Source organism: Mytilus galloprovincialis, chromosome 7 (assembly GCF_965363235.1).
Source record: "Mytilus galloprovincialis chromosome 7, xbMytGall1.hap1.1, whole genome shotgun sequence".
NCBI lineage: Eukaryota > Metazoa > Mollusca > Bivalvia > Mytilida > Mytilidae > Mytilus > Mytilus galloprovincialis.
The window spans coordinates 23,767,447-23,793,205 of NC_134844.1; the positions used below are offsets into that span (position 1 = coordinate 23,767,447).

The 25,759-nt window shown below is 32.2% G+C and overlaps 1 protein-coding gene across 1 annotated transcript; it reads right to left on the reverse strand.

The window, feature by feature from the left end:
* Positions 1 to 3,801: 3,801 nt before the first annotated feature.
* Positions 3,802 to 25,090, reverse strand: LOC143084160 (peroxidase-like protein). Its single transcript, XM_076260566.1, has 13 exons — positions 25,025 to 25,090; positions 24,228 to 24,351; positions 21,928 to 22,142; positions 12,914 to 13,111; positions 10,278 to 10,323; positions 9,650 to 9,750; positions 9,015 to 9,116; positions 8,441 to 8,521; positions 7,641 to 8,199; positions 6,936 to 7,094; positions 5,641 to 5,810; positions 4,712 to 4,817; positions 3,802 to 3,814 (listed from the first exon to the last, which is right to left on the reverse strand). Exons 2-13 carry the CDS (start codon positions 24,329 to 24,331, stop codon positions 3,802 to 3,804), a joined length of 1,854 nt encoding a protein of 617 aa, XP_076116681.1. The 5' UTR covers positions 24,332 to 24,351; positions 25,025 to 25,090.
* Between the last annotated feature and the right edge of the window lie 669 nt (positions 25,091 to 25,759).

Genomic DNA, 25,759 nt, shown 5'->3' on the forward strand with positions numbered 1-25,759 from the left:
TCGATGGGACTTCTCCCTAATTATTGACGAATCATTCAAGAATCTGAAGTTTCTTTGTACAAACATTATTTTTGATCATGCGCAAACTTGACGAATTATTCAGAGGCAGCAAAATTCAAAATTGATTAATGTTTGTATAATCCTCATTGGCATATTTTGATATTCAGGATGAGTACTATAAAACTATAGACCAATAACGCAGGTTGTAAAAGTTTTCGAGGACAAATAAAAACTTACTTCTTTGTTTAGTACTTATTTTTTCATTAAAATACTGCATATCTCTTTGACATCCTCAAACTACAAAGTTTACAAACATCAACCAAGTTTCTGAACCCGTTACGTGAACCCCCTGAAGATTAAAATGTCAATATCTTTTTTTAATTTATAAAATAAAATCCTTTAGTTATTTATTCGGTATCAGAAGGAAACAACACAATTTGAGCAGCTAATATGCAATATCATCTCCTTTTATCTAAATTTCAACCCTAGAACGCCTTCACTAACAGTTAAGAAATAAAAAGTTATTATTTTTTGCAAATAACCTGTAGTCGACAATTATACAGGTGCAATGCAATTTTTAATTGGATAAAACCACCATTGATGAAGTTGAGAAAAAAAGTACGGTTTCAGTCTGATGTCACGATTCTATATTTTAATGCACCGTCTTCAAGTGGTGTTTTTTAAAAAGATTTATTATAGATATTATCACTTACAAAACCAAAGCCTTATTGAAAAGCACTAGTGTAAATAACACTTTAAATAAGTATCCTTGAGATAGGTGTGGTGGTTGCTTCTTTTTATGGTCGGGGTTTTCAGTATCGCTGTTAATGTACAAAGATCAATCTTAAAATTCATACAAACTGACTTTTAGCGCATATTTCAAGATAACGACGATGATAATAAGGACTAAATTAATTGGTTGATTGATTGGTGTTAAACGCCACTTTCTACCCTATTGTGCTATTTCGCAGCTGTCATCTTTATTGGCGGAGGAAACCTGAGTGCACGGAGAGAACGACCTACGTTCGTTTGGAAAACTGACAATCATAGTCAATTAAGATTGGAGTCGAGTTCACTTGCTCCGTGTGGGATTCGAAATAACAACCTCAGTAATGACAGGCTAGTGATACAGTATCTCCACTACTTAGACCACTCAGCTATCGAGGCCTTGATTTCTGTTAAAAGTCCAGCGTAAAAAAAGCAAATCCTAGACGATTCATATGCTAATGCTATACGAATGACTAGACAGACGCCCTATGCCGGATTTTTTATGTGCTAGTGTTACATCTCGTAGGCTCCTCCATTATTTAAAACTGACCGGCACGACATAGCCTGAGTGTTGCAAGTGGCGTTAAATGGCAACAAATAATCAACCAATCTAGTGTATGCATGCGAGAGCAAAACTGAACGCGTGTCTTTGAAGTCAAAAACTGTCATAATAATTAATCTTATTAAATAATCTGTATCCTGATTCGAAACTCATGAGAATATATTTTTTTTACGTCGCAATCATTTTCAATACTCCTTTACTGACAGGTTTAATATAGACAGGTTTAAAAATATACAGGTTTAATATAAACTTTAAAATAGACAGGTTAAAAATAAACTTTAACATAGAAAGGTTTAATATAAACCAGTTATATATAGAAAGGTTTAATATAAAACCAGTTATATATAGACAGGTTTAATATGAAACCAGTTATATATAATATAGCAAGACATATATCCATATTGACATTACATAAAAAAAGTACCAGTTTTTACCATTTTTGTTGATTTCCCAGCAAGGTCAGATGTCAAATTATATTACTGTATGATACCATGGCAACAAAATATATTTTGTTCAAATTTAAATCTATTTTTATTGTTTTTATGTTATGCAAATATAGCATAACTATGAGAGTATGAGTGGCCATCAATATTTCATATCTTTTGATGCTTACGGAGAATGACTCTTTATATAGACAGGTTTAGTATAAACCAGTTATATGTAACATAGTAAGACATGTATCATTTCCATATTTGTAGTCTGTTGAGTTCCTCGTTCTTTCTATCCATTTCGATTGAATCTATTGTATCTATATGTATTATCCCTCCATGCTAATAGTTCTCTCTCGCCAAGTTGTGGAAGATAATTGCATCTTTGACGATATGTGCTAAAATAACCAAATAAAAGATGTATAAAAAAGAGACGAATAATACCAACAGGTTATTCAAAGTCAGATGGCCGAAATAAATTGATAATGCTATGACAAAAAAAGAGACACACAAATATATCCAAAACAAACCTTAAGAATTGTATACCCATTAAAATGAGCACATATGCAATTAGTCCAAATAAGTGTGACGTCGACTTATACTATAATAGGCAATGTAATTCTATTAAAAGTATTATTAGTAATGAACCTTTGAAACCAAAGACTAAAAATAACTTTAATGTAGAATGTATAAGAACATAGTCCATCTTTTGTATGACACATATCATGTTTCAATGTCTTTATTTTACCATATTTTTTTCCTTCTCTTTACCATTACTGCCTTATGATCTTTTGCATTTATAACATTAATAATTAATTAGTTCCTTGTGAAGGTAAATCCAGAAAGAACTCCGGATGCACCAAAGCTATAAAGAGATATTTCATTTTTAAAATCTTTTTAACTTGAAAATAAACATCTACTGCATTCAAACTGATATCTCTGTATTATCAGTATCAAAGTCTAGATTCATATTAAGTTGTTCATTTAATAAAAACACTACCTTAGAAGTACACGGTTTGTCGTTCAAATTTATTGCGGATACAGGAATATGAATACGTAGACCTGTTCTCTTTTCGGTTTTCTTTCTTTCTTTTCCTCCCCCTATTTACACAAAATTGATGAAATTAAATGTAACTTCCAATCAAATGCACTACACCAACAACTTGTTTGATTGTCTTGTTAAATTTCTTCAAATAGCTAAACCGTATGGTCCGAGACCACAATTATTTTGTAGTGCATTTCTTTTGGAACATAAATGATAATTTAAAAAATCCCACCTGCGCTTTCTCTAAGAAAATTTTACAGTGTGTTGTACTACTTCTGGAACAAATTATATCAAAATTATAGAAAACTTCATCGGCTCTAACTCAAAATATGGACAATTTTATGTTTAGGGCGTCTTGAAATCTTTTGACAGCTTCCGAAGTGCTTATTTTCAATCTTTTTCACCTGGACCAAATCACTACTTTCCTTTAAAATTCTGGACCCAAATTTTTTTACAGTGTAATTTCACCCCCTACTTGCAATTTGAGGCATTAAACATGGAGAAATAAATTTGGAAAGGGTATAAAAAATAATGGCAAGTAACCCACTGTCAACACTAGGGACTATATTCGTCAATTGTGGTCTCGGACCTAGTATGACCAAGATGAAAAGAGACATACATTTAGTCTTAGATGCATGATTTATCTTCAATTTATTAGCTGTAATTTTTGGCTTTGAACTAGCTGTCATTAGCTGCAAGTACTTTCAAATCTGTAAGTAGTGTCTTTTTGTTGTAAGGATGTATACAAGTTTAAACAGCCTAAAAGTTATGAATAACAGCATATATTGTACGTTTTCAGTATGCCTTTTACACAGAAAGTATTCTCAGAATATTACTACTAATAACATTTCAGATCATGCTTAACTTATGCTGGGAACAGTATATATATTTGTCTATATCTATATATATATATATATATGGAATCATATTATGGCATCATTAATTTGAAGTCGTGTTTTCTTGCTCTTCGTTTGTTGTAATTTGTACTAAAATACTTACTATTGTTTACAGCTGAAATTAAGAATACTATTATTAATAACATTCATACTCTTAATCATCTCTGTAATGAGAGGTCCATATATTTAAAGTAATTTTCTTTCGTTTTTTTCTTTCTTTGAACAATTTAAGTTGCAATTTGCAAAAGAATCCGGCATGCAGTGGTTAAAGCTAAGTTCAAAAATGAATAGAATGATGCAGAGAATATGAATTTCGTTTTCTTTCCTTATTCTGTTATTTCAAGATATAATTTGGTTGAAATGTACTATAAACTGGAATGCGCTTGTATTTGTCAGCCCACCAGCTTCAATGCACTATAAATTAACAATTAAGGGGGACTAACCGCATTATTTGCTACTAATCTAACCAGAAGTTACTTTCACCAGTACGCAACCTTCTCTGTTTACATAATTGTGTTTTTTATATTGAGTCTATAAAACTACATATAGTAGTCAGCACTTGTGTTGACATGAATTTTCAATGGCATGGTAAAAAATTTACTGTTTAAAAAAGTAAGGATTTTTACCCCAGGACAAGTTTACTTTGGCTGTATTTGGCAAAATCTTTCGGAATTTTGTGTCGTCTGCTCTTCAATCCGTATCACAGTTGTCCTTTTTTATAACCTGTATTTAATTCAAGTGTCACTGATAAGTTTTTTGTTGACGAAACGCGCGATTTTATTCTATGATAAGAATAAGTATACTTGTACCCAATATATAAGCGTTAATTGATTCGTGTATAGAGTTCATGATATGCGCTGTTGTAAAAGAGGGACGAAAGATACCAGAGGCACAGTCAAACTCATAAATGGAAAATAAACTGACAACGCCATGGCTAAAAATTAAAAAGGACAAATAGACAAACAATAGTACACATGACACAACATAGAAAACTAAAGAATAAGTAACTTACGTAGAAGATTTAGAAGACACAAAGGCATCTGCTTGAATTTGGGCAAAGTTAAAATTACGGCAGTACAATGATGACATAGTCTGCTTCTTGATGACACCTAGTTGTGCTGAAATAACAAATAAGACTGAACAATTTCCACCTCCTTTTCATTTGGCATGGCCATATATGCTTCGAAACATAATTCTGTTAAAAACTAAGAAGATTCGAAAATTATTTTCTATAATTCATTTGAATTATTTATAGTTATTGCATTTTCTTAGGTCACAACAGAGGTATTTGTCTCTGAAAAACATATTGTTCGGGAAAATGTAGAAACAATGGCCTGTGGATCGCGCCTTTGTTAAAACACCTAATTCATAAATATATAGCTAACTAATGCTTATAGTTGAAGGCCGCACGGTTACTTTTAAGTGCTCACACCTTTGTCATTTGAACTCAAGTGTATAGTTGTCTTGTTGGCAATTATACCACATATCCTTGTTATCATATTCTAACATTCATACATATATCCATGACCTTGATTTAAGCAATTACATAAATACAACGTAGTATTCTACGCTCTAAGAAACCATAACTGGTTTAATGAAACATGTGAGGTTTAACCATACTTTGTAATTATAGTATTTTTTTGGCTCCTTATTACTCATAATCAGTTCCGTAGGCTTAAATATTATCGGTTACACGGGGGAAACCCTTCAAAATATAATTATTTTTTTTTTAGATGAAACGGTACTACATGTATATCAACTAAACCAACAAATGTTGAACAGGTCGGAATAATCTTTTTTTTATGTTTAGGTCGACAGACGACGAAAAGGAGTGAGTTGAGTATCACAATCTGGTACATGAGACCAATAGCCAATGAAACAAATGCGCTTTCAAAATGGCCATAATAGGAGAACTCAAAGGTCAGGAGTTTTATGTCTTACCACTAGTAAATCCCGTATTCGAAAATGCATTTTCATAGAAAAATCTGTCCCCGTTTCTGTAATACTTAAACTGCAAGGCAATGAGACATCCAAAAGTAGGTCCTACAAGTCCGCCTTGGACAGGAGTTTCTGATAATCCTCCAGTGAATAAATCGATGTCGTCTGGATGCCTGTTAGAAAGATGATATTTAGATTTGAATGCATTTTCAGGAAGACGTAATTAACCATTCCTTATTTTCTCACAGCCATCTTCCCACTGGATCTATTTTTATGTAATCTTATGTTATAAAATGAGGGCAAAACTGGTAAAATTAAAAATTGTATCGTGTCTCTTTTTTAAACTTCTTTACACAGCAATTTCCAAATAACATTTTAAAGTTCAAATGAATTTCTATATTTTATTTTTGAAGTTATATTTTAAAGACAGTTTTGACAGTTTTCTCTTCAAAAATGTGGATCTCAATGACTACTCTTCAAATAAAGGAAACACATATATGCAGCTTTCGCTGTCTTAATGTTAATAGTCGTAAAGATAAAATTATTATCATAGAATTTGATAGATTTCTTTTTCCCTCTTCATTTTGCAATTTACTAATTCTTGTTCGTCAACGTACCCTTTTTCTTCCCAAATCTTTTGCTTAAATAGCACAAATATTTATGACTATGACAGATTTGTGTACTGCCTAGTGTATACTGAAGGTACTCTTTAAAAAACTAGCACACGTTCAACAAGTACAAATGTAAAACATTTACATTGGAATTATTCTTATGATGTGCCGCTTAGATTTGAAAAAAATGGAAAACAACACGTTTAATAATTTATTGCGTCCCAAGCGCTTTTCTGGAATTACCTTCATCAGGAACGCTCATAGCCAAACATGAAATCCGAAGATGGATAAGTACCGAAAATCGTTGAAAAGCTATATGTCAAAAATACCTAAAATAAATAGCCAAATTCTTCTAAAGCCAACTTTGCCTGAGGGAGTTGAAACCTAAGTTTTATAATAATTTCAAAATTTATAAACGGACAATTTAGTTAAGTTTGTTAAATCATGTCAGTACATGAAAATAATTCATTCAAAGGCATACTTAAAACGTACAATATGTGCTATTATTTATATATATGCCAATATGATCAAACTATTTTCGCAAAATTTAAAAATGCGGAATTTGCACACTTTTATTTTGATTGTACTGTCACAAATATGCTATTGTCTGGCCCTGTTGTTCGCTATCAAAACATAATTCATCGCATGGCTTTTGTTCAAATCTTTTTAATGATTCAAATACAATACCTATACATTCTTTGCAGAGCACCGGCTGATGCATAACTCATGTCTCGCAGTCCAAGCGTACTATATCCAAATGTAAGTGCGGGTCGAAGTCCACAAAACTTCCGAAATTTGTTGTAGGAAGGTAAGCCATGGTCTCGACCTCTCTGTATATTTAGTGCACTAAAATGATAAGCATGCAAGTATAAACAGTCAACCGCACCGAATTTTGTTTGACAATGTTAAAAGTAATTCAGTGTTTTCCCTAATACATTTGGATCAGATGGAAAATTCAAATCTTTGACAAAACTGAGAAAACAAGTACATACATACAGCAGGATACCATCTCAATAATAGAACTATTTCGTACAAATAAGTTTTTATCTTTTATGTATTGCATTCATTTGTTGACAGTTGTATTTATGAGTTTGACTGTCCCTCTGGAATCTTTCGTCCCTCTTTTGTACCCATATTTTTGACATTTTGACCTATTATGCCTGTTTGTCTTGTTCAATCATCGTTGTCAATATGAAGGAACATTATACGACTGTCATACATTGTACAAGTGAGAGGTCCAGCTAGCTATAAACCAGGTTTAATCCACCATTTTCTACATATGAAAATGTCTGTACCAAGTCAGGAATATGACAGTTGTTATCCATTCGTATGATATATACAATTTGGTAATTTCGTCTATCAAAAAAGAAAATGAATAAATAAGCTATTTACCTTAAATCGAATCCATTGCCAGGTTTTGTCTCAAAAAGATGGTTTCTTACGGCTGACGATACAAAACGATCGGATTGGCCGGAAAATTTTTCTACCATCCAGTTTGAAATTTTATCCACACTAAATGTTTGTGTAGAACGTATTGTCCTTGGGTTGAAAAACTCGCCTTGTAAAGGTACTTGTTCGTTAATGTTATAGTAAGCATCAAGAGTTCCCACAAATTTTCCAACAAATGTGTGTCCTATTCGAAAGGCGGCACCTGCAAATCCATTATGCGTTCCTCCGTTTGTATTTTGGTTGTAATGTGTCTTATGTCCGTACGTTGTTGGGAGAAGTCCATGATAACGTGCTAATGTCGTTCCTAATAGTTTGGGTATAAATTCCTTGTATACGATATGTTGGTATACTCCAATTAGTATTTTTCTTGCTTCGTTGTATAATCTTGGTCCGTCGTGGTGTGGATTTATCTTTTTTAGTATACCCACAATTCTATTGTGTTCACGCATGAACATAGTATGAATGGCATTTAACATTGGTACTTCGGTATGCCTGATATCTCCTGAGAAAATGAACATTATAGTATAGGGTTTTTTACTCAGCGAGGGTATTTTTTGTCTACGAGAACTTTTGAATTATTGAAAATATTGGTAATGATCATTTAAAGAGCGTTTTAATTTTGAAATAGATTCTTTAACGTCTTTTTTTTTCTATTTCTTTTTTAATGTATAAAAAGATAGCGATTTCGTTTTTAACATTTGAATTTAATATTTTTATTATTTATTTTTATTTTTTTAAATTACCTGATTTGAAGCATTGTGCTCCTTTTATACATTCCCCTTCACCATCGGGTAACAGACCACCAGCACCCTCGAACAATTTTCCTGTATAATATTGAATTGCGTCAATAATCTACATCATATTTATCTCTTTTTCTCCAAATGTTTCCTGTTAGTAATTTTTAATACTTCCACACACGGTTGATTGGTTATAATCATATTGAGTTGTCACAACGTATAACGTGTCATTTGTTTAGTATCGAGCGCTTCCGCTTATCATACAAACTGTGCTTCGGTCAACGCTTTAATTTTACAACCCCCCCCCCCCCACCCCCCCCCCACCCCTAAAAAAAGCAAACAAAATGAAGCATTCAATTATTAAATCAATACATATAAACAAACAAAAAGTCATGACTGAAAATAAATGAAAGCGCAAACATATCCAACAAAGTAAGAATCTGGAATCACCCACAATTCAACCGTATTATCTAGCATCAAATCTATGTACATGAAAAATCTCGAGTAATGCCAGATTGACGAAGCACATTCTGTTGGTCGGTATGACAATCTGCATGGAATACTTTCTTTGTAAGATTACCTGTTGTCCAGTCCACGAGCTCATCTGCCATTTTCTTGGAACTGCCGTACGTGCTTGAAAGATCAAGATAAGACGTTACTTGGTTCATTTGGTCACTGTAACCTACAAAATATTGTCTGTATTATAACATATGTCTCTTTAAACCTGCTCGTTTGAATATCCGAAAACAATTGGATACAATCACAGATCGCGTTATTCATTAAACTAAATTGTTGACAGAGAGCCTGTGTGTAATTTTGCAATTGATAACAAAATATTCAAAATTAATGTACTATGAATGAAGATACATGTCAAATAAATTAATGTGGAAATATGAGATTTAAAATCACAAACTTAAACAAACATTAAAACTCCAATAAGACAACTCTCTTCACGAGACAAATGACACAGAAATTAACAACTATATGTCACCGTACGGCCTTGTTCTGTTTTGAAATCTGTTGTTTGTTTTTTGTCATGGGTTGCTGTCAGTTTGGTTATCTCCCTTTGGTATCTTGTGCCTCACTTTCAAATTAGTAAAAAGCATAGTTAGCAATTACAGTTTGGATAATTTACATATAAACGGTAACTGAATGTTATCATATGAATTATTTCAAAATTATATATAAGTATCAGTTTAATAATAGTTCTCATACCTGGAGAGCAGTCAGATCGAGGCGCTGTTTCTGATCTTACGAAATGCATACACGTGGTCTGAAATTCACCTACAGGAGTACTAAACGATAGACATTCAGGTCTGAAAGCGAAAGAAAATACAACCATACGACATGAATAACAACAGGTCATTTATAGATTACAATGCAGTTTTCAACCATCGTTGGTATCTATACAATATGTCTCGGTTTTGGTTTGTAATCCTGATTTGTTTTTTCTCAATCGATTTGTGACTTTTTAATTCCGATATACTACTGTTGTCTTTATTCAAGCTCTAACTCACCATTTGATTGACATACGCTATGGATTGTAGTAAATTAAATAAATACTCTAAAATTCTGTCAATTTCGTCAAATGCGCCCTTTACACCATCAATGTTTTGTGAATGTATCGAACATTCATGATAATTAATAATTAAGAATTTTAATCTTCATAGTAAATTGTCTATAGGTGCAAGTTACCATCATTCCGTTAAAGAAAACTTAATGTAGAAGTTACTAGTACATTATAGTTGCAGTCTGCCAAATGTAAAGCCGAAGGCTTAGATGTAGAATAAGTTTTTTTGTTTCTGTTGAATGTTTGAACAAATACATATAGAACTCTATCTACCTGTTAACAGGAGTATTTCCATTACAACATTTCAATTTTGCTTCTCCTGAAAAAAAGATATAGTTTTAAAAGATTTTTCCATTATGTTAAACAGTAAGAATGGCTAATCATTAGTTGTTTAGGATTGGTCTTTCCCCTTTCTGTCATAATTCCAAGATATAAGCTATAATAAGGCATAATTTAACCTCTATGTTCTATTTACGTCATAATAGCCATTTTTCTTGACTGAACAACGCAACACTTACTATACACCATGTGAATGACTTAAGTCAAGTTTGGTCCAGGGGTCGGTAACAAGAAGCATTCTTATGTCTTACGAACGTCTAAAAGGCGTCTTAAGATTAAAGAATGTAACAAGACCCAACCTCAGACCTACCTTAGAATGATTGACAGCCCTTAATGTTTTGAAAAAGTGTCTGATTTAAGAACGATTCTTACGTCTACCTTAAAGCGATCTTACTAATTCTGGGAACGCAAAATAATTCTTAAATTTTGGTCAGTTATTAAGTGTTCTTAAAACAAACTAAGAACTTAGGGGTGTACCAAGAACAATTCGCAATAGCTTCACTTGATATTTTTTGTAAGAGTGGTCCCGACTACTCTTTGCTGTACATTCACTTGTTAATAATAGAACAAGTTGCTTGAAAAAGTTAATACGTGAACCTTAGAACCTTTTTTTTCTAATTATTAATTCATCTGAATAGGAAATTATATATCAGTGGTTTCTTGGCCATCTATGTGGAGGATGGTAGTTTCTCTTTATTGTAAATCATTACAATTTTGGCTTGTTGAGATAATTGTCAAATATAAAGCAAGGAGAAATTTGTGACCTTTTTCAATTTTAAACCAAGAGTTCAAAATTGTGAAGTTTAAATCATCATTTCTTAAATTTCAAAGAAGCCATCATGAGTTTGTTGACCGTCATGGAATATCCGTTATACAGATGCTATCGTATATGTTCATTATGTCGTAACTACAGTCCCATTCCTTTTTCACGAATGTGACCTAACCGATTAGACTATTTACCGGCTTCGTAATATAATGAGCAACACGATGGGCGCCACACGTGGAGCAGGATCTGCTTACCCTTCCGGATCATTTGAAATCATCCCAAGTTTTTAGTGGGTTTTGTGTTGCTGTTATACACCTATTTTTGACATTTTTGCTTATTGTGTCTGTTTTGTTCACGCATCGTTATCAATATAATGGAATTTGATAAGACTGTCATACAAGTGAGAGGTTCAGCTCTTTAAACCAGGTTCAATCCGTCATTTTTTTACACTTTGAAAATGCCTGTAACAAGTCAGGAATATGACAAGTGTCGTCCATTCGTTTGATGTGTTTTATCATTTGATTTTGCCATTTGGTTAGGGACTTTCCGTTTTGAATTTTCCTCGGAGTTCAGTATTTTTATGATTTTTTTTTTTGGTAGAAGGCTTTCAAAATGTGAAAAAAAAATATTGTTTAAAGTGAAAAGATATAGGAAGATGTGGTATGAGTGCCAATAAGACAACTCTCCATCAAAATAACAATTTATATAAGTAAACCATTATAGTAGTGATTTGACCGAAATGAAAGTAGGATAGAAAAATAAGATAACGTCATTTATACAAGATTCAAATTCTTCCATTGGCCTGGTGAAAAATAGGGCACTCAAAAGAAAAAGCACTGATGGATTGTCCTGAGACAAGCATATTTTTATTAAAATAATAATGGTCTATAAGCAGTTAAATTAAATTCATGTTTGAAACGGTGCAAACTTTTTAATTTGTGTTTTATCAACAAAAAAAAGCATTGTAGCAAAGGGCAAGAATAATGGTGGTCTGAGGCCAAAATTGTTTTTCTTACTAAGTTAAATGGGTAGTTGATTGTAATGCGCATTTTATCATTCATTAAAACGTTTTTATGATTCATTTAAGGTGATTCTAATTTCTTTGCGAGGAACCAAAAACGGAGACACCAGAAAATTATAAGGAACTCGTAACTTGAAAACTATTACGGTGCAACTTAAGTGGGAAATAAGACCGATCTACGAACAACCCGAGGGAGCTTTGATTTACACTCTTTGAATGATCTTAGAATTATCTTATCTTCCTCTTGATTCAATACTTACGACCTCTCTTAATAAAATTTCTTTTTACCGGTCCCAGACTGGCAAGATTGTTTGTCCAGATTATCCAGGTGATTTCAGATGGGAAAAGATTTAAAAACAAAAAGTTTACGATGACAAACAACGACGACGGACTGGCCATTATTATCTGTAAGAGTGATATCTGATATGAACATTCGGTGCTTGGAAAACCAAAAACCATTCATTTTGTGTTTTCGTAGTTGAATTCAGAAAATATTTGATGAAAAGGTAAATGTAATTTTAGTTTGTTAATTGTACATGTTGTACTCAATTATACAATACATGTAGGTTTAAATGTTTGCCCTGGGCAGAAGTTTGATTACGTTTAATTGCTATTTCTCTCATATCCATTGCATAGAGCCATTTAATCCAGATCAAATATATTTGGGATCTAATTGAATTCCGTGCAAGTGAATAGGAGTCAATAAAAGTCCTCACTCAGCTCTAATGTCTAGCATTGATACGGTTACTCCATTTGTTTACTAGTATTCTAAATATATCTAACCTTTTTTTGATTTTTTTGTTGGTGTAGAAACCACATCATGATCTATAAATTGTCCAAAGTGAGTAAAAGCAACATTGGACAAACAGCTTCTTGCAAAAGTTGTACCATCCTTGTGTACAGTATTACTTATATCTCGTGGATTTGGTAAACTACCATAGCGAACACTGTTCTTTCTTGGCTCACTTCCACTATTGTATCCTACAAAATGTAATCTTGTTAGTCTCAAGAAAACTTATGCATGCTAAAATGACTTAGAAAAAGTTTGGAATTCCAAATGGGAGAATTGATAAAAGGAGGATTTTATCATGCAAATGCCAGTCGTGCATAAAGTTAATGTTAGTAATTGTTAAAGTTTAAAAGTATCTATCTTCTTCGATACAACGATGTAGCAAGATCGAAATTTAATTAGGCCGTTAGTATTCTCGTTTGAATTGTTTTACATGATGATGGAAGTTTTTAACGACCTTGACTGGCTATACAGCCCTCGTACGGTTGGCTTGTTTTACATTTGTCATTTCGGGCCCTTTTATAGCTGACAATGTGGTATTAGCTTCGATATTTGTTCAAGGCCGTACGGTGAACTATATAGTTCTTAATTTCTATGGCATTTGGTATGACTTCGCGTACGGTGTTGGTGTTAGTTTTGGTAACGTTAGTTTGACGTTATTTTTTATGCATTGTATAAATAACGTCGTACTTTTTTTCATTTTGTACAGCTCAATCATACAGCATAATTTATATGAGCGGTTTGCTTGACTTACTACGTATAGAACCGAAATGCAAAAGCGGCAGTCATATATTTTTTAAGTACAGTTAAATTAAAACAGAAAAATAATATTCATTTAAATTAGTATCCCCTTGGAGCAAAGATATTTTCTCTTTCTTTATATTGAAACAGGATTAAAAAAAAAGTTTAAACCATTGTCTTTTCTGCTGCTTTTTCTTTTAGTTTAAACATATTTATTTATAGTGGATTGGGAAACAAGTTATTACAACTTATATTAATCCGTTTCCGCTTTGAGAGTGCGAGTGCTTCCTTGTAGCCTAAGCCTGCTCTTTTCGAAATCTAAAAGGGTGACTTTTACATGCAAGAAATATTGCTCTCTCTCTTTTAACACAGGTCAGTCATTTATCGACCCCTTCCGACGGACTATCATTGTTTCACAACACCATCATACTCGCAACTGGTGTCAAGGGCTTATTCTTTTATCCGCTTTTGATAATTTCCGAATAAAATTTTTATTAGTTGAATCGTTTGTTTCATCGCCTGTATTAAATGTTAAAAGAATCAACAGATGAAAGCAAATTAAAAATTAACCACGATAAAATTAATTTAATCAAATTTGCCAATTTCATAAACAAAAGGAAATTTAATCTCAACTATGAGCAAGAAAACAGATGGGCGCAGATAATTTAAGCGAAAAACTACTACGGGACATTTTAGAGCAGACATTAGAATCCATTTTAGCACAGGATTAACCCGTTCAGCTGTATTTTCGATAGCCCATTTTAGCGAAAACTTTCCTAGTTGAATAGTACTAAAACCACGAGCATTAATTTATGCTGGCTTAATATTAAAGTTGTATGTATATAATTATATACGTTCGCTTTGGTTCATCATGGAAATAAAAGTATTTCTATAGTTGTCACTCAGCTATTTGCGTTTTTTCTTGATACTGTCATCAAATTGCAAACAACAACATATATAAAAAAAATACAATGTATAGACGAATGTGCACCACAATCTAGACAAGATAAAGAGAAAAATCAGTTCCTACTGCAACTTTATGAACATTATTGGACAGGGAGTATACCCATTACGTACGTTCTCTGGAATATAAATTCCAAGCTAGAACGAACTTTTAAAATTTGATTTTAAAAATTTAGTGTTATATTTTAATGGACATGATATTTTTTAAATTGCGCTATCTTGCTTCTATTTAAAAAAAACATATTGATCATAAATCATTAATCATAAAATGGATTAAAGCATTGCTCTAAAATGGGCATTGACAATTTCCTTTTTCGCTCGAATGGGTTAAAAATCTTGGGCCAAAATGGACTTTACTTTGGCGCTAAAACGTTAGATTTTTTTCACTAAAATGTCCTACCAATGCGGTAAAATGTCCTGCGCCGAAACAGATACAGATATTAATTTTAATTATATTCGATGAAAATTTGTTAAGATATTGTATAAAAAAAATTATAAAAAAGTAATGGTTTTGCATGATAAGGTATTTGCTACAGAAGTCTTTGAGGACCATGCAAATTTATTTTTTCAATTTGATATAACAAATTATGATAATTTGAAATAAAAATTTATAAATTTGATAAATCAGATCCCTTTTGTACTGATTGTGCATGGGTTTTCTCTTCTAGATCTCGCGCATGGGTCTTTGTTTTTGATAAAAAGTGTGCAAACAAAATAAATATTGAAGCAAATATATAAAAAAAAATGCAAGGATGTACTTAAGGATTTTCATTAATCCTTGTATGTGCCCATCGAAAATGATAAAGAAGCATGCCAGGATTTTGAGGAACGGGAAGCATTTTTTATCCATGCATATTCCTACGTCCCTAGAAACACACTATTCATTCTTTCTTATTTGAAAATGTGCAATATAAATTGATCCTTTTTCTATTATAATCGTTCGTTCTAAGACACAAGGTCCCATGTTCTGAATAGAGAACGTTCAAACTAGTCCCCCAAACTGCCTCAAATAATAGATAAAAGGGGAGGGAGAGGGTTTCAGAAACATTAAACCTGTTAAGAAAGTTTTGAATAAGCATTCAATGACATATTAGTCGCTGGACGTCAGATAAACAATGAATCAATACACAAAAAATGCGCCAATTTGGGTTACGCAATGTTTCAATCAATCTCATTATTATAATTAAATCATACTATTGGTAGAGAAATTCACAATTTGTTATATCCAATTGACAATTTGTTGTTTCTAATTGATAGTTTGTTATATCAAATTGATAATTTGTTATACCAAATTGATAATCTGTTATATCAAATTGATAATTTGATAAAAATTATACCAAATTGATAATTTGTTATATCAAATTCATAATTTGTTATATCAAATTTATAATTTGTTATATCAAATTCATAATCTGTTATATCAAATTCATAATTCGTTATATCAAATTGGAAAAAAGTTAATTAGCATGGCACGTATTTAGGCTTCCGTAATTTGCAACGTTAGGCACTACATGTCAAGTTTTACAAAACGTAACGTCAAAACAAGTAAAAACGGATGTTGTGAAATTATGACTAGACAAAAGTAGTCGCTGACTGTGTCGTTAATACTTCCGACATTGATCGAAAATGGGTTCAAAAAAATCCCTGAACAGTAGATTTTAATGTTATATAGTATTTTTGTGCTAATATAATTTCAAATTTCCCCCCTCCAAAACTGTATAATATGACTTATCATACTTGTAACAAAAATGTAAAAAAACGGCATTTTGTGACATTTTGACTAGACAAAAACAAAAAGATCGCGTTTATTATTTTTTTTTCTTCAATATTTTCTCTTCAAACTTTGACACAATTTTTTCCATACACTTAAAAAAAAAAGTTTCGTTTGAATAAAATTTCATATCGTAGAAAAGACTGCAACTATTTGTTACTTTTTAAGACACTTAACAAATACGCCAAAACGTCAGAAAACGGCGAGTGTGACATTTCAACGGATTTAATAAAATGAACAATTTAGGACATAATTTAAACAATACTTACTAATTGAAGACATAGAAAGTTGTATATTTATTGTATAATTTTGACACAGGGTGGATATGTAAATTGTGGTTTGGATCTGCAGCATTCGTTCGAATTTTGAAGAGCTCCAAAAAATATGCGAGATTTGGGTTTTATGACAGAAATACAAATTTTAAAAAAAACATTTATTCTGCCACGATCTTTTGAAATGTTGTAACAAAACTTTTTACTTTTTTTCCTCATTATATACGGAACAAAAAGATATATCATTTTCGGAATAATCTATTTGAATTACCTTTTAAAATCACTCTTTACTTCACCCCTATCCATATTTTTTTCTATTTTCGGCTTGACCACAAAACAAAGTGAACTTTTCGTCCTGGTCAGACGCGTCCAGTTAACGATGACGTCATAAATAAAACATACACCATTACCACAAAAGGCTACTCTTGCTAGGAGTACAACTTTTTTTTAATAAGTTTAAAAAATGACAAGAATAACTTCAAAGCAACGCTGATCATATGTCGCGGTGTTACTTGTCTACACGCTCAAAATCAGTGTTATTATGGATTATTCGAGTAACAAAATGAATAAAAGTATTGATTTTAAGGCATATTCCATTTCTACTTTTAGTTACGCACATTTTGATATATACATTTATATAGTTATCAATTCCGAAACTTCTAACAAATGCAATAAAGGCGAACTGGAAAGCAAAACCCGTATTATCACCAACAACGTACGCGACGTCTATCTTGTGAAGATTTGTGTCATCGGCAATCATGCTACATCTTCTTTTTTTACATCGGATGACCGTGAGGGAATTCCGGTGTATTATTGCCACAGACGTTTCTATCCACGTGACTTTCGTTTTTAACTGATTAACGAACGCAAAATAACATTCCTTATCGCTTGTTATATATCAATTTCATCAATAAATATTCATGAAAATAATTTTTAAGAACATAGATAAATGAAAATGTTTTGTCTCGAGAAATATATATATCAATTAAACACTAATTGTTCACAGATTAATTGAAAGCTTTCCATCCATAAACTCACCATACGCTTAATTTTAAATATAAAAGGGGAGGAAAGTCCAATTTAATGTTAGTGTACCATTTGGACCAAAATGTATGTGTTACGACATGTCACAACTAAATATCTAGTAAAATATGTTGTCGATATCTTATACGGTTTTTGAAAAGAAGTGAAAATAAGCCAAAATTAAAATTTAGAATAAGGACCTCAAATCAAAAGACCCTAGGTCTCTATCCCTTATGGTTTACCAGTTACAATTACATTTTTCTTATTTAAAATACAAAAGGGGAAATAAAGTCTCCGGACCGCTTCAGTCAACATTATTCTTTATACCGGCGTCACATATCAGCGTATAGCACCGACGTACGCCGGGCGTGGTCAAAAACCATGTACGCTGCAAATACTGTAGTAGTTTTGGACGCATTCAACTTGTCAATCATATCTGTATCGTGTTCACACCGAGCTTTAAGGATGTTTGCTCCTCTATTTTGTGAAATTTTGACAGATTTTCGGATTCATCTGGTTTTATCCATATATTTCCATTAAAAAACTTGCCCTCTAACCCCTATTTTTCTTTTCATAATTTTATTACATAAAGTTTAAAAAGCCATATTTCAAAATCTTATAAAATCCTTGTTATATTTTCATAGCTTTTGATACAAAAAAGGTGCCAATGTTAAATGTATGAAAAATCTAGAGAGAATTATTTCCCGCCAAATTTTCAATGGCTTATATCTTGAAAACAATAACACGGACCCTCCATTTTTCTGCTTTTTTAGTTTCTTTATTTATATACTATCAATTCATAACAGTCTTTTTAAAAGCTTGTTATTTTTAAACAGAGCAGCGAATATCCTTAAGCGTGTTAAGGACGTACGAGAATCGTAAATACGCGTTTATCGGGCGTTCAAGTAACGTATGTTGGCGTATGTCTGGCGTTTCTGTAACGTATATGAAATGCACGCTACGAAGGAAAAACGTCCCTTGAAAAAAATATTGTTACATTGGAGACTAATTGCCGGAATACAGGGTTGGGTAAGGATCCGATTAATTACAAATGTAACAATAATATTTGTGTCTACGGTTACATTGCATTATTGTTACAATAATGTACTTTAATGTTTGCTAGATTTATTGAACTAAAACCTTCTATAGTTCCGTTGATTAATTTTATTCGCCAATAACAACGAAAGTTACGATCACAAAATATCTGGACTCTGAAAATGAAAACACTGATTTCACCAGTTTCAACATTTTGGCAAATGTTAACATTAATTGCCTTCACAATTGACTTGTATTTTTAAGTTTTATTGGGGTTTTTTTTTTAGCTATGTTAAGTTGGGTATTGAAATCGGAGGTAAAACAAATCAGTAATGGACGGCAATGAAATCGATTTGCAACCTTACATGCTTCCAACAAAAATAGTGGACGAAAATATAAACATCGCAAGAGTAAACAAATATTTTTCACCTGAACATGACATACATTAAAAGTTTCTTTAACTTCAAAAAAGGATAGTGCAGAATTGAATTGTACAGTATGCAATACAGACGTGCACATTGCTGCATCACTCTTTTTTGTTTGGCTGCTTAAAGTGGTTTCACCAAAATACGTCGGACTACAACATGCTCGCAAAACAGCATACTGGATTTGTATAAACTGTCATTGTAAATAAAAAATATTAAAAATGTGTGCAATATTGTAAAATTCAAATAAATGTTTTGATTACTAGTCCCAGTGTACATTAAAGTGCATTAGTGTCACAATAACGCAATGTAACCGTAGACTCAATTATTATTGTAACACTCGTAATTAATCGGTTCCTTACCCAATCCTGCATTTCGTGAATTAGTTTCAAATGTAACAATATTTTTTTTGTTATTGTTACATTTCCATGTAACCGTAGCCAGTGCCTTTTAGTTATAGTGCCAGATGAGGCCAACCTCCGGGTGCGGGATTTTCTCGCTGCATTAAAGACCATATAGGTGGTCTTCGGCTGTTATCTGCTCTTTGATCGGGTTGTTGTCTCTTTGACATACAAATGTATTCCCAATTTCCATTATTAATTTTATTGTTTGTACTACTTTTGGATACACATGGTGTTGTAAATTCACGGACATATGCCACTATATAAATGTCAGAGCAAGTTTCGTTGAATGTCAGAATACGTTTTTGATATACAACGGGTGCGTGTTATACGTTAGGATGTACGAGAAGCGTAAATACGCGTTTATCGGGCGTTCAAGTAACGTATGTTGGCGTATGTCTGGCGTTTGTGTAACGTATATAAAATGCACGCTACGAAGGAAAAACAGTTCTTGTCCATTCGTTTTTGATGCGTTTTATTATTTGATTTTGCCATGTGATTATGGACTTTCCGAATTGATTTTCCTCTGAGTTCAGTATTTTTGTGATTTTACTTTTTTTCACGGAGCGCTGAAACTACGCTATGCTTATGTTACAAACACGCCCCGCCTACGTTCAATTAAAAGTCCAAGTAAAAGTCGAACGATCTTGAGGCGTATACAACGTGCCCTTAACGTGTCGCAAACTTATCTATAGCGTTTTCAAACGAATGTATTACGTGCGTGTAGCGAACAGGTATACACTTGAAAAACGCTAGAGCTAGATGATTATTTTTATGCTGCATAAAATTTTCATGTATTTAAAGCGTTCACCAAGCGTATACCTTTGCATTTCAACGTACTTCAAACTTGTGCAACGCGCGTCTAACGATTGGTTAACGTTCCTCTTGCGTGCATCTAACGTATACGGACTTAGTCAATTTTCTCTGTACGTCTGGTGCACGTCGGTCTATGCGTCAATGTATGACGCCGGCTTAAGATCCCGAAGATATAACGAGCGATTTGGTAAAATGATTTTTTCGTAATCTTTGACGATTTCGAAGGAGATGCACACACAAGAAAAACAGTGTTTTGGGAGATAACTCTAACAATAAAAAGTGTTCGGCTTAACATGGTAAGTTTCAAAATCCCAACAACTGTTCGATATCATATGCAAAAAGTCTAAGCGACATCTTACGAAACCACAAAGCACCGTAAGTAAAAATGTGGCAGAAGAAGAAAATAATAATAATCAGAAGAAAACCAATAGGTCTTTCCACAGAAAAATTGAAAGACCTAATAATAAATCAAGAATACCGAAAATTTGTGTTAACGCATGCGGAAGAATATCTCAAGTTCGTTTTGCGGGAAAATATGATTGCCTACTCAAATCCAATCTCTTAGAAAAATCGAATTATTACAGAGGAGTATTCTCCATGCACTTGCACTTGCACTATTATTAGAATAGTAGAATAGAATGATCTACAAATGGATGAAAATTATATATACATGTAACTGTTTTGTACGAATATTAATATAATATATAACAAAGAACCAAAGTATACTGATTAGCATCACTACAATATGATAGTTTTTACGGTGACGTTGAATTCCTTGTCATTTATTCGTCATCCACGCACGAACTTGTCTCAGAAAAAAATATATCTATGTACCTTAACCTCACTTTCAGGTATAGAGATCTGATTTTTTTCCTCTGAGACAAGTGCTTGTGACCATCTACAAGAACAGCAATTAAAGTGTTGCTTCTTTGTTTTAATTTTTGCAATGTTGGGTTTTGTGTCAAGAATTACTTCTTCACCAAGACAACGACATGTTTTGTCTCATATTCTTGTAAATCACGTAATCAGAAAACTCATATTACTTAGCTGTGTTTACTCTAATGTTTTCGGGTTTGGTTTACTCATTTTTAGATAGCTAAAAATTGCCATAATCAAAAAAAAAAGATATCTACCAAATATGTTTATTTGTCCTATAGTTGTCAAAATGCATGTTTTGTTTCATTTCTATCTTTTTTTTATTAATTTTTATATATATTAACTTATAAGATTTGTATTTGTGTAATTATTGATATCACCTCGTATCTACATGTGTTCTTTGATGAACATTTTGAATGTAGTACAGAAGTACAGAATTACGATGCTAGTGAGTCTTTGAATTTTTTTTTTTTGCTCATTTGCGAAGGTCTTTGAGATGCAACGCCATTTAAGCATTTTACTTTGTTTGAACCTTTTTGTCAAGCATCTTTTACTGGCAAAATGGACTCCGAGATTATTAAATTCAATGTTAAACAATGTTTAGCATTTTATTTGCTTTATGAAAACAGTGAATGATTATAAAGCTTAAACGGAATTGTGGATACATTGTTATACATTACTTACTGTCTCCATAATTTGCTGATAAGAATCTGGGTTGAGCAGTTAAAGCAGATCCCCATAGTGGATTCCTAAGATTATTACATTTTCCGTCGTAAGATCTATATTTTTCATAGGGATCACAAGTTACATTTTTAGCGGCACAAAATGGCTTTACAATTTGTGAAAACCTACTGGAAGTTGCCGAATCTGGTGTCAGTGTGTCAATAGCACTACCTGTCCTATAAAGTTATACAAAGATATCTTAAATATTACATTTCTATGAAAATGTATACCAATAATTTGTAAATTGTACTGGTTTAATTGGTTTGGTGTTAGATATTCGTCTTCCAAATGATATTAAGAGAAGAAATGTATTTTCTCGGAAAAAAAACTATGACTTTCCATGAAAAGGTTTTGTTGTTTATTTGTTAAAATTATAATTATATACTTATAACCAAGGAAATACATTCCTAGATAAACTGTTCCTGTATGATAAAAGTGGCTGCCATCTTGAGTCTAGTGTGTGAACGTACTATATCGCCTCTAATGAGATATCTTAGTCTAAGATCAGGTAGACGAAAAGCCTCAATAATTTACAATTGTCTTGAAAATAAAATTCATCCTTTTTTAGATAGCTTCAAAGGTGTCTTTAAAAGGTTTTAGTGTATGTAGTTCTCAAACTTAGGTTTGTATAAAGCAATTTTATCGATATTCAAATGCATTTCAACATGTTCTAAATACATCAAAAATTTCTTTAAAATCCAAGATATTGCCAAAGAACGTACACTTTGCATTTATTCGACTACTTTTGTTCTGAAATAAAAAGAATTTCACCACATCCAATTAAATTTGATTGTAAATGTTATTGTTGTTAGATTATTTGTCTGTCTCTATTGTGGTGGTTTTGTCTGTTGTATTCTTCTTCTTCTTCTCTAGGTATTGGACTTGTAATGGTTGATTGTCCCTTATCTTCTATCTCTTTTTACACTTAGCATCAACATATCGTTTTATAGATAATAATAAAATTGAGAATGGAAATGGGGAATGTGCCAAAGAGACAACAGCCCGACCATAAGGCAGACAACAGCAGAAGAGTATTATAAGTTTTAAATCATGTAATGCATGACTATACCTTTTTATAAAAAAAACCTGTTATTTATTTGTATATACAGTGTCTCGTAAGTCTTTATAAGCTGGGTATTGATCCTTTTTTTATGATGTTATTATGTATTTTAATGTAGATCAATATGTGACACTTTAATAAACTATTATTAATCTTATCTTATCTGTAAAAGAAAACCTTATGTGGTATTATTAGTTCAGTTTGTAGATATGATAATAAAGTCATAAATTGTTTGGCTTAATAACTATTTTGATCTGAGCGTCACTGATGAGTCATATATATACGAAACGCGCGTCTGTCGTATTAAATTATGATCCTGGTACCCTTGATAATTAAAGAAAGAAAAAGTCTTCAAGAACATGTGTCGCAGTTGAACTAAATTTATTCTAAATATCAACCCTCTCCTATTGATTAATTTACGTTTTAATTTTCTAGTTAACCAACTAAAACATCTCTTATTTAGTTCAAAGATTTGGTCTTGTATATAAATTTCTATGTATCCTTGATCTTGTGAACTTTATGATAAATCCTTAAGGATTAATCTACTTTGTTCGTGTAATTTGTGTCGTAATTCTAATTCATAAGTTAAAAGTTTCTAATTTAAGAAATCCTGAAATCACGGAACTGTTGTCATAATACTCGTGTTTTAAATCCGCTGTATTGTCGAATTAATCAGTAAAATAAGAAATTAACCTGTCAGAAGTAATTTAAAAAAAAAAAAAAAAACACAGAAGGCGACAAAAAATCTTTTGCGAAAAATTAAAAAAAAAAAAACGTTTTGAGTCTATGAACGATATAGAAATTACTGGTTAACTTCAAATTAGATTAACAGTATTTATCATTTCTAAGGCATCATAAATTATTTTTTGCAAAACTCATATCTTAAAAAGAAATATTTATATTTTTAAAAACGAAGAATAAAAATATATATATAAAATCTTTTTAAACAACTGACGAATGTGTATGAGGACACGAATTCCCTCGCTGAAGCGTGCTTTTCAACGAAAATTGGACGGACATCATGGATGGGCGGAAGGATGGACGGTGAGAAGGTAGAACTGTCAAGGGTAAAACTTAATGTCCCTACTCCATCCTGTGGTGGGAGCATATAATATTAATGCCAGGTGTAAACATATAGAGAGGTTAAATGATTGTTAAAAAGTCTTAGACATTAAAGACAAAGCGTAGAAAAAATACATACATTTGTATCAGGTTCCTTGTTGCGATTTCGACTATTTCTGCTGATCTTGAAAATGATGCAAGAACTCTAGGGTCTTGTTGATTTTTCTTATATAGCGATAACATACTTATTGGGTCATTGACAGCTAAAAATGTAATGGCAGAAAGTGTGTTACTTTCAAAATCACAATTTATTAGAATATAATTGCAAATATATTTGGGAAAAAATGGGATGTAAATTGCATATGATAATGTTATTCTGATTGTTAGATAGCTTTAAAGATTGACAAAATAAAATTACGATCATTCAATATAGACACATAATAGCAGACCGTATCTTTTAAATTTGAAAAACACAAATTATATTTAGTATGACATAATGTAATAATATTAATGAAAAATTGAGTACGGAATAAAGTTACCGGATTGTGAACGGAAGACAAAACATTAATGTATGAACAAAAGGCTCCAAGATTATAAAAAAAAGTATTCTTCAGTTGGATCTGGATGAAACCTGATCGTAATCTTACTTAGTGCTTACAAGATAGCTGTCTCTGTTGCTTATGTAAAGAATACATAGTTTTGCCAAGTGAGCGCTTCAGATTCATGAGAGCCTATTTTTTGTAAAGCTGGTATTAATAATTTCTGATGATATAACAACAAAATGCAATGTATAAGTAAAAAAAATAATTAATTGTCGCAAGTGTACTCACTGACAGAGTCTTGGCCAATCGTACCACTGTTACCTCTGCCAACCATCCTGACGGCTTTATTTACACATTTTCTAATGGATCTTGTATCAACAGTCTGACTACTCACCCCCTGTATTTCAAATATGCATATAATTATAAAACTGAGAAAAAACAAACATCTCGAGAATTGTTCCATTATAATATTTATTAAGATCAAACTCAATATGTATTTGTTTTATATATTGGTCAACGCATGTAAACCTGCATCCGGGATTTTCGGTTCAGTTAAAGATTTCCGTTTTCTATTTCTTATTATAACATTTAAGTAATAAACGTTATTTACAGATGCAAATAAATAATCCGAAAGAATTTAATCATCTAATTTATAAAAAGAAATAACTTTAACCAAAATAGTCATAAACGACATTTGAAAAGCCGGATTGAAATCAAACACTGATAATAATCCATTTATATATAGTTAGGTTCACACTGCCGATCAGATCAACTCGATCAAGCCCGATCAAGACAAATTATGTGATCAGGAGACTGGTCTGACTCAATCGACAAGAATGTTCGGGATAGTCTACCTTGCTCTTCATCGATCTGACTTTCTACCCGAGAGTTTTTGACATGTGAAAAACATTCGAGTAAGGATCGAGAAACAATTTACTCGAAAAGAGATCGAGAATTCGTCGAGAAAGGGTCGAATTGATCGAGAAAGGATCGTGTAGAGATCGAGTTTGGTCGGAATACAAAAAGTTTACCGATCAGTACTCGATAATTTCGACCTTTGCTCGACTAATGTCCGATCTTTTCCGGATTAACTCGTCCATTGCCCGATCGCTTCCAGATCACCGCGACT

What these genes read in the sequence shown, in the direction of transcription:
- LOC143084160 (XM_076260566.1), bottom strand. Translation starts at nt 24,331, where the DNA reads ATGTTATCGCTATATAAGAAAAATCAACAAGACCCTAGAGTTCTTGCA. An exon ending in ATCAGCAAATTATGGAGACA is followed by an intron (nt 13,112 to 21,927) that starts GTAAGTAATGTA and finishes TACATTTTGTAG; the next exon opens with GATACAATAGTGGAAGTGAG. An exon ending in AGCACAATGCTTCAAATCAG is followed by an intron (nt 8,200 to 8,440) that starts GTAATTTAAAAA and finishes TCATTTTCTCAG; the next exon opens with GAGATATCAGGCATACCGAA.